At 36.0% G+C, this 13,600-nt stretch overlaps 1 protein-coding gene across 10 annotated transcripts in view; it reads left to right on the top strand.

Moving 5' to 3' along the window:
* Window positions 1-13,600, top strand: part of LOC106871219 (uncharacterized) — a 184,726-nt gene that overhangs the window by 154,619 nt on the left and 16,507 nt on the right. For all 10 annotated transcript variants that reach the window (XM_089347662.1, XM_089347661.1, XM_089347665.1 and 7 more), the window contains one exon: window positions 9,513-9,749. In XM_089347662.1, coding sequence (XP_089203788.1) covers window positions 9,596-9,749 — 154 coding nt within the window. In that variant the 5' untranslated portion in view covers window positions 9,513-9,595. The remainder of the gene's footprint in view (window positions 1-9,512; window positions 9,750-13,600) is intronic.

Genomic DNA, 13,600 nt, shown 5'->3' with positions numbered 1-13,600 from the left:
ACACAACACATGAATCTAATTTTAATTGAATATAATAAATTCTTGAGACACATTTGAAACCATATATCTGAAACCATATATTTTTGTTTATTGTCTGTTATAATGCAAAATTAATAGATACTCTTGTATGTGACCTGAAGGTTTGAGGCAAAGAATCATCTGGTTTTATTTAAATCTTCTAACTCAGAATAAGTGACAGTATTGAGAAAATACTTAAATGGATTAGCATCTATTAATGGTAAAAATAATCCAGAATCTTCACTTGTGATATGATCATAAATGAGCCATTTCTTCTCAGCATTCCTAACTATCATTATTTGTCACTGTTCATTTCTCATGTTTTAATTAAGACATTACCTTTAAAGTAATTATTATCAATTAGTCTAAGTGTGGCATGGCTGTATGGTCCAGTCCCACTGTGCAGCATTCTTGGCATATGTTTTCTGCTTTAGCCATGGGCCAACTAGTGCTTTAAGACTGCATTTGATAGAAGTTGGAAATACATTATGTGTGTGTATATGTACATATATGTGTGCGGTACCTGAGTTTACATCTCCAATAACTTAGTGGTTCAGCAAAAAGCTGGTATAAGTATCAGACATGAAAAAATTAAGTACTAGGTTAATTTGTTTGACTAGATCCTTCAAGGTGGTGCCCCAGGGTGGCAGTAGTTCCATGATTAAAACAAGTAATGGATCTCCATTTGTGGATTTGACTGAATGCATGTAATTTTTACTACTCTGTAATTTTTTTTGTCCCAATACTCTAATTTATTTATTTATTTATTTATTTATTTAAGTCTTTAATTTCAACATATACTAATCTTAATAAACATTTAGAAAAGGCAGCGAGTTGGCAGAAACGTTAGCACGCTGGGCAAAATGCTTAGCAGTATTTCGTCTGTCTTTATGTTCTGAGTTCAAATTCCTCCGTGGTTGACTTTGCCTTTCATCCTTTCAGGGTCGATAAATTAAGTACCTGTTGCATACTGGGGTCGATCTAATCAACTGGTCCCCTCCCCCAAAATTTCAAACCTTGTACCTAGAGTAGAAAAGAATAAACATTTACAAAAATAGTTTCATTGCATCCAGGAAATGGCCACTTTATATGAATTACTTGAAATATCAAATCTTCAACAATGGCACCTAATATATTTCTGAACCTATGTCTTGCTAAAGAATTTTTCAACTTCCATATCTTCCCTCTCCAGATTGTCTTTTGTCCGAGTTCAACACTAATTACTAATTTATGTTGATGGGTACATCATTCTTCACTATGAAAAGACATAGTATCCACACCCAACTGCTGGCACTGAGATTTTCTGTCAAGTGCAGTGTTACTGTGGTATGTTTGAAGCTACCCCCACCTCCTTTTCTTTTCTTTTCGCTTATTAGGGTCGACTATTAAAGTTGTGTAATTCTAAGTTACTCTCTGGAATGCTTTGTCAATTGTATCTTGTTTCCTGATGAATTATGAAGTCTATCTTGTTGTCATAAAGCTTCAGATTGCCTTTGACTCGGTGTCATATATTCTGGTACTTGATACAGTGTCTTTAGGCATCTTTAATACTTTTTATATACATGTATTTTATCATTTTGTCGCAAACCACTTTTTCTTTTTCTTTCTTTCTCTTTCTTTCTTTTTTTATTTTGCAAGTAGGGTAAGATTTTGTAGCATTAATTACCATTCTCAAGGACATTAAAAGTGAAGTGAATTAGCTTACTTTAAATCTTACTCTACAGTAGTGCAGCTCTCAATATTTTGAGGTTTCACTTAACTCAGACTATTATCAAAATTGAAATGCACAATAAAAACATTTCTTTCTCTTTCTTTCCTTTTTCTTTCTGCTTAGAGAACTACCGCTACTAAAAAAAAAATCTAGTTTTTTTTATTTTTATTCTTTTTTTTTATTATTATTAACTTTATTATCATTTTATTCTTGAAATGTGAAAAGACATTTTAAGTATTTTTCTTTCTGGGGTTTTCTTTCTTTATTTCAATTTTTTTTTCTTCATTGATTTCAATTTTTATGAAAATTTGTGCACAAATTTTTACTTCCGGGTCTTGCATGAGCCAGTCAAGGAGCCTTTACTAGAATTAGTAGCTAAATCCCCTCAAACTGTTTCTTACCATCATCAAAAAATAAAGAAAAACCGTGTTGAAAAATTCCAATTTTTAAAACAATAGACATAATAATATAAGTGGTGAGGGACTGAACGATCAGGGCTAGAATATTTGCTGTACAAGAAAATAATAAAATTTGTAAAAGAAAAATATGCCAAGTCAGTAACAAATCTGAACAAAATAACAAAATTTTGAAGTTGAGGCTTTTGTAAAACAGACAAGAATGTTGAAAAATAGAAATATCCCAATACAAAATTTATATACATACCAACAGACACACACATATATATATATATATATATATATATATATATATATATATATATATATAGGCACAGGAGTGGCTGTGTGGTTAGTAGCTTGCTTACCAACCACATGGTTCCGGGTTCATTCCCACTGTGTGGCACCTTGGGCAAGTGTCTTCTACTATAGCCTCAGGCCGACCAAAGCCTTGTGAGTGGTTCCGGGTTCATTCCCACTGTGTGGCACATTGGGCAAGTGTCTTCTACTATAGCCTCGGGCCAACCAAAGCCTTGTGAGTGGATTTGGTAGACGGAAACTGAAAGAAGCCCGTCGTATATATGTATATATATGTATGTGTGTGTATATGTTTGTGTGTCTGTGTTTGTCCCCGCAACATCGCTTGACAACTGATGATGGTGTGTTTGCGTCCCCGTAACTTAGCAGTTCAGCAAGAGAGGCTGATAGAATAAGTATTAGGCTTACCAACAATAAGTCCTGGGGTCGATTTGCTCGATTAAAGGCAGTGCTCCAGCGTGGCCACAGTCAAATGACTGAAACAAATAAAAGAATACTAAATTTCACCTATAATAGTAATTATGTTATACACAATAAAACTAGTAATGGTTATTAAAATAAAATGAGTTCTCACCGGGCACAGGGAAATCATTAATTTGCAATGTAGAAAGTAAATTTACAACTTTTGTCGCAATTGATTTTTATCATTTCACTGTTAAAAGCTTATTCAGTCTATTTTTAGAATAAAATTTATAAATTATCATCCATGTTAAGTTAGTTTAGTCATGGGACTTTACTTGTCACTTACATGGACGCTAGACATAACAACTACTTAAGTGATGGGGGATACAAAAAAACATTGGTTAGGAACCACTGGGTTAGATAAAGGTTGGGGAAAACATTGTACAGCCTGGCACGTAAAAAGCACCCACTACACTCACGAAGTGGTTGGTGTTATATATATATATATACACAATGGGTTTCTACCAAATCCACTCACAAGGCTTTGGTCGGCCCATGGTTACAGTAGAAGACATTTGCTCAAGGTGCCACGCAGTGGGACTGAACCCGGAACCATGTGGTTGAGAAGCAAGCTTCTTACCATACAGCCACACCTGCACCTACTATTAATAATATATCTTTATAATCAAATATTATAAGGAATTATATATATAAAAAAGAAAAGATTAAAATATTTTATGTACTGTAGAAGTATAACCAATTTATTGCAGATCAATTTTAACAAAATCTTAACATGGGCCCCAGTGAAGAACCACTGACCTAAATAAATAAATACTCAACACATTGCAATTCAGCACTTTGTCTTGTAATTAAGAAACTTTATCACCATTCTATATGGTTGTCACATTGTAATGAAGCAAGAAATAAACCTATAACAGGAGACCCTTCCGATCTATGATTACACCCTGAGAAGAGAGGACAGGCCATACTTCCCCTACCTCTTAAACAACACACCTGTGTCTTACTCACCTGACAACAATAATAACTCCTTTCTAGATTATATTCTTTATATACTAACACACCTATTTACCACAATCATATGGCAAACAATTCATAACACTCCTCTAATCACCTGCCCATCATCATCATCATCATCATCATCACAGTGCATTCACACATCAACAGACAAAACGAACACTTTGCCAAAGCTTAATGGAACCAGTTCTATCTACTAACGACAAATTGCATCATCTTACAATTACATACAGGATTCAACAACGCCACAGTCATTAATATAGATGATAATTCTGGTGCGTACACACAATAAAATAATTGCAGAAACTGAAGTAATAGATGTGATAAAAATAAGGACAACCTCAAACATAACTGAACAACAACACATTCAACAAAAACAAAAGAAAACTTAAACTAAATGAGAATATAGGGAAGAAAATAAACCAAAGGAAAAGTAGAAAATGGGCGAACATTTGTTATTATTTAACATAAACTGCCAACAGTGTGCAAAGTAATTGACAGGACATCAGCAAACCCTGAAAAAGACCACACCTAATCACACTTCACAATAATATCTTGAAGTAACATACATTCCCAATAACAAGTAAACTTGTCAAATGCTTTTCCATGTCAGTCACTAAACATTATATAAAGTAGACAAAAAAGTAAAACACATGATACTTTCTATTTAGACCTTGGCCCACTTTTTATATCAAAAATATCAGAAAAGCAGTAAGGAAGTAATGGAAAAAAAAAAAAAATTAACCCTTTAAACCAGTCATATCTGGGCCAAAATATTCTACCCATTTTATATTCAAACTGGCCAGATCTGGCCTCTAAGACCTTCCTTACAATGTCATTCTTAAAATAAATGATTACATCATCAAATTCTCAAAGCTATGAAATACGATTAATTCAGTGTAAATACATAAGCATTATATTAGACAGAATAATCTGAATGTTATAGAGTTAAACTTTAGCACTTTAGCCAAATCACAAATGTATTCATAAAACATAGGGAGTTACTGCACCCTTCAATATTTTCGACAATTTTTATTATGAGCCAGTGAAGGAACCCCTCTACACCAGAGTTTCTCAAGCATTTTCATCCTATACAATAAATAAATGCGCCCTTTTAAAGCCTAGCCAGGTTCATGGGCCTGGTTTCAATGGCGTATGTGTTCCCCAGCTGGACAGGACGCCAGTCCATCGCAGCGTTCCTCATTTTTGCCTGCTGAATGGACTGGAGCAACGTGAAATGAAGTGTTTTGCTCAAGAACACAACGCGTCGCCCAGTCCAGGAATCGAAACCACAATTTTACGATCATGAGGCTGACACCCTAACCACACGCCTCCACATTTTCATCCTATGCTTCACTTCAATTTCCTAATAAATCCATGTCCCACAATGAAAGAACCAAGTTAGTATATAGCAAATATATAGATATTCAAAAAAATGTTGTTAATTTAAACTTTACTGCAAGTTTTATTCACTTGTTACTTACACCCCATTAGTGAAGCAGGCACTCTGCTATGAGAGCTGACGTGCTGGAATTAGCAGCCAAATAAAACTTAATTTACACCCTGTCATCGTGACAAAGGACAGATTGAATTCTATAATCCTTGTTATGATGTACCCCAAAAAGGAAAATTGGAAGACATGGTTGGAATATCTTTAATCATTGATGTATAGCATCAGAGCAGAACTGGGATACAATTATTGTTCTTTCCAATATTGCTAATTCCACAGAATCTGGAAATTGAGTAAAATAATTGCATTTCTAAAACTTAATTAAAACCCAGCCAAAGTATTGTTCTACAGATGCATTATTATTTAAACCTTAAAAAATCCTAGAAAAATTAATTAAATATTACTAATGCAAATTTTCCTTTCCTGCCCACGACACTCTCAACTCTTAATCATACAGAGCCTCGTTCAAAGAATACAAGATGACTCCAACAGAGAAGCTCTACGCACATTATTTTAATGATCATCAACATCACTACAATTTTTAACTCCATTCTTTACTACTCACTTATAAACAAAATATTGGTTTCAAATTTTGGCACAAGGCCAGCAATTTCAAAGGAGGGGTTAAGTTGATTACATTGATCCCAGTGCTCAACTGGTACTTATTTTATTGCCCTTGAAAGGATGAAAGGTGAAGTCAACCTCAGTGGAATTTGAACTCAGAATGTAACGATGGACAAAATGTCAGTAAGCATTTTGTTTGACGTGTTAACAATTCTGCTAGCTTGCTGCTTTACTTACAAACAAAAATGTTAAAACACCATCTTTCGTCTTTTACTTGTTTCAGTCATTAGAATGTGGCCATGCTGAAACACTTGCCTTGAAGAACTTTTAGTCAAATGAATCATTCTCAGTACTTTTTTTTTTTTAAGCCTGGTACTTATTTTATTGATCTCTTTGCCAACACACCAACATGGTGGGAGGGGGTAAACACACACACTCATATACGATGGGTTTCTTTCAGTTTCTTTCTACCAAATCCACTCACATAGTTTTGGTCAGCCTGAGGCTATAGTAGAAGACACTTGCCCAAAGTGCCATGCAGTGGGACTGAACCCAGAATCATGTGGTTGGGAAGCAAGCTTTTTACCACACGGCCATGCCTTTTTCTTTCAAAATTTCACACTAATTTGTTTCAAATGCCAGCTTAATAACGACAAAGCTATTTCACTAAATTCTTTATCAGTTTAAAAATGAAATAAAACGAAGGTGGTGTATTTCAACAGAAATATTATAGCAAAAGGGTTAAATACAACCAGAAGTTCTGAATTAAAATTTTCCACCAAACCTAAGTCATAATTTATGTTCCTAACACTAGCTTAATGATAACTAAGTTATTTTACTAAAAATTAAATGAAAGAAACACAGAGCATCTCAACAGAAATACGGCAACAAAAGGGTTAAAATCTAAAAATAACAAAAAAACAAAGCAAAGGAGATAACACCAGTAACATGCTTATCAAATTTCTTTTTTAGAATATTTATATTCTACAACTTGGATCTTGTCCTTTAAAGTCCATTGAGTGAATGCAACAGACAGCTTTCAGCCTTATTAGATTTTCTCAGTGGGCAAGAATTACAAAATTATGGGAATGTTATGATGTTGCTTATGATTAACAAAATAGCCGAAGGAAAATATCCCAAAGGAGTGTTCTGCATACTAAATACAAATATGGTAAGATCTTGTCGATAGTGCAGTCCTAGAGATATCAAATAACAGTATGGTAGTTCTTGGAATGCCTGTGATCACAGCTCTGCTTGATCTGGGTTGACCTGGGGCTAAACAACAGCATACACACAAACACATCTCATTATAAACTACAAAGAGCACAAGATAGAAAAACTTGGCATCATTACAAACTGCACACAGACCACACCCAAATAGAATAAAAACACTAATGGAAAGACCGTCTAGACATATAAGCATCAACCCACACAGTGCCTGCTGCTCCATATTCAATTAACCCTCGATCACCCAGTCACATCTCTAACTCCACACAACACTATCCTACGAACATTCATCATTATCATCATCATCATCATCATTTAACGTCTGCCTTTCATGCTAGCATGGGTTGGACGATTTGACTGAGGACTGGCGAACCAGATGGCTGCACCAGGCTCCAATCTGATCTGGCAGAGTTTCTACTGCTGGATGCCCTTCCTAATGCCAACCACTTCGAGAGTGCAGTAGGTGCTTTTTACGTGCCACCGGCATGAGGGCCAGTCAGGCGGTACTAGCAACAGCCACGCTCAAAATGGTGTTTTTTACATGCCACCTGCACAGGAGTCAGTCCAGTGGCATTGGCAATGACCTCGCTTGAATGTTTTTTCACGTGCCAGTAAGGAGACGCTGGTAACGCTTCAAACAACTATGGCTTAGACATAAGACAAAAATGTGTTAAGGTAGAGATGCACATCACAGGCATGTGCCAATGAACTACAACTGACATTTGGTCAATGACCTACATGCTGGGTCTAGCAGAAAAAAGCTCTAAGATAAATATCACAATGGGGATTGCTACTGTTAGTCTTTCTCTACTTATTTTCAGTTCCACATTTGGAAAGTTTCTTATAATTTATTTCCTAAATGTATTTTTGTTTTTATCGTTTGGACAAGCAACATCAATCATTACGTAAGGAAAGTAATGTTGCATAGATATTATACAATATAATGAAATAATCTGTTTGGCTTTCCAGACAAGTATCTCCTGAAGTAGCTTCATGACACTAGAAGTTAGTTTAATATCTCAGAGAGCCATATATGGTACCTCCATTTGTATGTCCCTTCAACCCTGTGGCCTTCTTAACTGCCTACTTTTAGGGACATGCTATCCAAAAATGAGTTTATGAATCTTTAATAGAGATAGATTATGTCAATAGAGACTGTCAAATTTAAACTGTAGTATAAAGCAGATCTAATGTGTATGATCTTGTAATTCTTTAGGTAAATTGTTCATGTCACTTAACAGATTTCAGATTTAGTATGTTTTCTATAATATATGACTGGGGAAATGATAGTATTAAACTACAGTTATGTTAACTACTTTGCAACACCAAATTATAATCTTGTTGCAATCTGGATTTCTTAGTCTCTACTAGAGGCCATACCTGGCCTTGCCCATCATCATCATTTAACGTCCATTGTCCATGTTGGCATGGGTTGGACGGTTTGACCAGGGCCAGAAGGTTGCACCTGATTCCAGTCTGATTTGGCATGGTTTTCTACAGCTGGATGCCTTTCTTTACACCAACCACTCCAAGAGTGTAATGATTGGCATGAGACTAGTATCTGCCCAGGTTTATTATATCACCACACTCTTAGATTATTTTTTTATTTCTTGGGGCTCCTACCTTCTTCAATATACTGTACTAATTAGCTTAATTTTTAATGAATTGTTCTAATCAATAACTTTCCAGTATCTGTTACAGTGGAGGCGCAGTGATTAGGGCAGCGGACTTGCGGTCGGAGGATCGCGGTTTTGATTCCCAGACCGGGCGTTGTGAGTGTTTATTGAGCGAAAACACCTAAAGCTCCATGAGGCTCCGGCAAGGGGTGGTGGCGACCCCTGTTGTACTCTTTCGCTCCAACTTTCTCTCACTCTTTCTTCCTGTTTCTTGAGTAACGCTGCGATGGACTGGCGTCCCGTCCAGCTGGGAGGGGGGGAACACATACGCCATAGAAACCGGGAAACCGGGCCCATGAGCCTGGCTAGGCGTTAGAAGGGCGGAAAAAAAATAAAAATCTGTTAGAGTGCTTGTATGAGTATACAATATTCTTCATGCTACTGTCAGGAGCTACAAAAAACAAGATTCAGAAAAAGTTAAATAAGTTTTGACGTTCTTGAAAAGATCTAACCCTCTGCAAAAACAGAAAAGGAAAAAAAAATTTCCTTTTTCTTTTTGCACCCCAGTGGCCTGAAAAAAAAATTGCTGTTGCCTATAACTTGGAATAGACATTCACTTCTGTCTGTTAAGAAGCTTTTGAGTCATCACCATTGTCAACACTGCTATTATTATTCATTTGTTCTCTTCATTTCAATTCGTTTTTTATTTGTTTTTATGAATTCTTATTACAATTGAAATATATATTATTTTGTTTTTTTTTTCTTTTTTCTTCCAGCGCTACAGTGAATACAAGTGGTAGCTATATCATTCAGTGAATATCCATATTTTTGTACGGCTGTCGTAGATATTAGCAGCACAATGCCAAAGAGAAAGCTAGAAGGTGACTTCTGTTCAGAATCTCAAAGCGGTCTGATGGCTCTCGCTTTAGATGTTACTCCTCCCCAATCTGAGATTGATGAAAGCAGTAGCTTCAGTGCTATCACAGATAGCAGTGTGGATGTACCTTTTTCTGGTCAGTATGGACAAATCTTGTTTTATCTCACCCTTGTCTTGTTTCCATTTTTATTCTCATCTCATTACACTTCATGGAATATCCTTTTAAGTTCTTGCCTATCCACTAGCCTGGAAGTGGTATTGTCACATCTGGAGAACGTCTGACTATACCTTGCAAAATTTTGTTTTTGTGTTCTGAGTTCAAATCCTACCATGACCCCCATCGTTTAATTTAGCACCATCATCTGGCACTTTGGATGCCTTTAGTGAAGTCTGCTCTGTTGCAAGCATTTGGGTTAGTTCCCTTCCTACCACCAGTCTTAGAGGTTCTGTAAAGAATTGTGAGACTGCTTCCTCTCTCTCTTTTGACTAAAAGATTAAAGAAAAAGAAAACTGTCCAACCCATGCCAGCATGGAAAACAGACATTAAACGATGATTATGGTATATATAATAAATGCAAGTTTAATATTTTTCTTAATACTTCCTTCTGGTGGCTTCCCCATTGGTAAAATTCTTGTGATTTGAGTATTAGGTAGTGTGGAAGGCAGCCAGTTTAGAAATATTACATAAAAGTAGTTGTATTACTGGCAGATATCACCAACTGTGCGTGAGTAAATGAGGTGGGCGTGTCTGTAGATGTTGTGTATAAGATAGTAAATAAATTGTCTATGTATTCAGTTTCCTGGTTCAGTTTGTAGGTCATTAATTTTTTATTTTTTTTTAGCTCATTTGCATCCTTTGTCAAGACATTTAACTCTACCAGCCAACAGTGTAGTGGGCTGAATGTAGTGCACCAAATTGATTAAATACTAGATGGTTGGTTAGAAATTCATGGATCTAGTTTTAGTCCTACTTTAACCGTTTAATTTTCAACCCTTGAGCTTTTTAAACAGGCCATACCTTACATATGCATTATCAGGATATACCAGAAAATGGTCTTTTTATATTATTTGCATATAGTCATGGACTGGCAATTTAGTTTGCCTTCAATTTGATGATCCACAGAAATGGGGGGAAACATTGATTTCCGTTGCTCCTGAATGGGATTTGGGGTGAGTTGTTTCATCTGTCTATGACTTCCAAGTGTTTTAACCCCTGATGGAATCACCATCGCTGTGCCAAATTGCAGCTTACTGGCAAACAAGCAAAGCACATATAATTGAGATAATGCATGATTAATTAAAATCCATGCGAATAAATAAACATTACATTTAGACAGAATGATTTGAATGCTGCAGTGTTAAACTTGCCTTATCAGGTCAAAATATTCTACATTTTTATATTTGAATTGGCCAGATCTGGCTTCTCACGCTTACCCTACAATGTCATTCTAAAAATAAACAATTCCATCATCGAAATCTCAAAGCTATGAAGTAACACGTGAATACATAAGCATTACATTTGACAGATTAATCTGAATGCTAGTGAGTTACTGATCTGAAGAAATTTAACACCCTTCCATTATAAATGGTTACAAGAAGTCAGCCTTGGAGTTACTCCTGCTGTGAGTGTACAAATGGCCTGTGAAAGGTTTCTTTGAGAACTTTGTGAGGATTGGTGTTTCCTTGATGCTAACAATGAGTATAATCCTTCCTTCATTCTAACACATGCATACATATGTATATGAACACACACATAAAAAAAATTCCACTAGCCTTGGTCACTCAAGTTAAGTAAAGCTGGCTTTCAGTATTAGCTTATTGTAACTATATTGCCCTTTCACCTTGCTGGAAGAATGGGAAAGATAATTATAAAAAGCTGGCAAAGTATTAATTCTGAGGATTGTCAACAGTGCTAACTTCATATGGCTATTCCTGCACACTTGATGTATTATCAGCAGTAGTTTTATAGACATAAATTAGTTTCATTGTTTGTGTGTGTGTTGTGAGGTACTTGTATGGTTGTGTGATTAAGCCCATTGTGTGCCATCTTCAACAAGCGTCTTTTACTATAGCCCCAAGTTGACATTAGCCTTATGAATGAAATTTGATAGATTGATAGAATCTGTATGGAAGCCTGTTGTGTTTATGTATTTATGTCTGTGTGAAAGAGAGAGAGAGAAAACATATGTTGTGTCTGTCTTTGCATTGAGGCTGCTTTGTTTATGCCCCACAACATAGCAGTTAGACAAGTAGCAGTCAATAAAAAATAAGTACTTGGGTTGAAGGCATACGGCCTAGTGGTTAGGGCATTGCACACATGATTGTCAGATCATGGGTTCAGTTCCTGACTGGGCGACGTGTTCTTGAGCAAAACACTTCATTTCATGCTCTAGTGGGTGGGAGAGTGGCAGAAATGCTATTTGGTATACCTTCCAGCTCTCTATCCAGAGTTCAAATCCCACCTGCCTGGAGAAGGCAACAGGAAACCTCTTCAGTATTCATCCCAGATTTAATCATGGATGGCTCTAGTTCTAGTAGTTTATTTAATGGTGGCAGGGGAGGGCATAGGCTCACTCCCAGGTCATACAGACAGAGTGCTGGAGAAGGTTAACGTGCACAAAACCTGCCTAAGATCAGACCACCACTAGACTTTTTGACTTGGGTTGATAAAATTAACTAGACCTCTTCATGGCAATGCCCCAGCATGGTCACAGTCCAGTTACTGAAGCAAGTAAAAAAAAGAAAAGAAAGAAAGAAAATCTTCACTCTTCCATGTATCAAAATAAATAAATAAATAAATAGAATGAAATTCAATTCCTTCTAGCAAGTAACTATTAATTATCAAAAATTAATAACTTTTAACCTGTAAATGCTAATAAACAACAATGTAATTAATTTGAGACAGTGTCAGCTGTAGGTGTGAAGTAAATATTATATAGTTGTTGAGATTGCAATTTGCAACTAGTTTCTTAAATTACATTTTAAGTAGTTTAGTGTTAAGGTCACTGGAATAAACTTCCTACTACAGAATTATTTAAATTTTCATGGAAGAAAATTATTCTTCAATTTTTATTAATAAACTTTAGCTATATTCAACAAGATGAATAATGTATCATGCCCAAAGTTTAAACATTTGTCAATAATTTGACATTCCTTGTTTGTTTTGAGAAAAGTAGTCAGCCCGTGACATTGCATTGACAGTTCAACATCTTCAATTTCTTTAGAAAAAATTCTACAGTGGTTTCCGGTTGCCTTCTGCCAGTTTTGGTTTTTCTGCTTGTTTCTTGTTCTCCCAAATTTATTCTTCATGCATAGAAACAAAGAACCAATTTAAAGCCTTTATATCAAGGCACATCCACACACTACTGGACTTACATGGCACATGTCTAGAGATAAGCCCTCACAGGATTACCTTCTGCTATTTGGCTCATAACTGGGGCCTTTGACAGGTACTACCATCCTGGGCTAGAGCAGATCTGAGAGTAGTGATGACTGAGATGTAACAACATACTCTCCAAAACCCCTGCACTTCCAGGCTGAAGCCTCACTATTGGATAGACAGGGCAAAAAAGCAGACTCTCTCCAGAATCTACTTGGTGTTGGAACATATTGCTGTTTCAGAACTATTAATCAGATTGAACTATATATTGGTTTCAAATTTTGGCACAAGGCCAGCAATTTTGAGGGAGGGGCTAAGTTGCTTATATCAACCCCAGTGCTTAGATGGCACTTATTTTATCAACCCTGGACTAAGTCAAGTCTGGTGGCATTTGAACTCAGAACATAAGAGTCAAAGAAATGTCCTTAAGCATTTCATCCAGCAAGTTAACAATTCTACCAGTTCACCACCTTAGATTAACATATATACAGTAATCCTTTGACTATTGTGGGTGTTACATTCCAAAAACCCCTGTGATGGGTGAAAATTTGCGAAGTAGAAACAGTATTAAGGCCATGATAACATAATGTGCTAATTGCAATCTTTTG

This window comes from Octopus bimaculoides, chromosome 2 (assembly GCF_046866305.1).
Source record: "Octopus bimaculoides isolate indiv1 chromosome 2, ASM4686630v1, whole genome shotgun sequence".
In the NCBI taxonomy this organism is placed as follows: domain Eukaryota; kingdom Metazoa; phylum Mollusca; class Cephalopoda; order Octopoda; family Octopodidae; genus Octopus; species Octopus bimaculoides.
The sequence above is the reverse complement of the archived record's forward strand: the minus strand, read 5'-3'. Positions and strand labels throughout refer to the sequence as shown.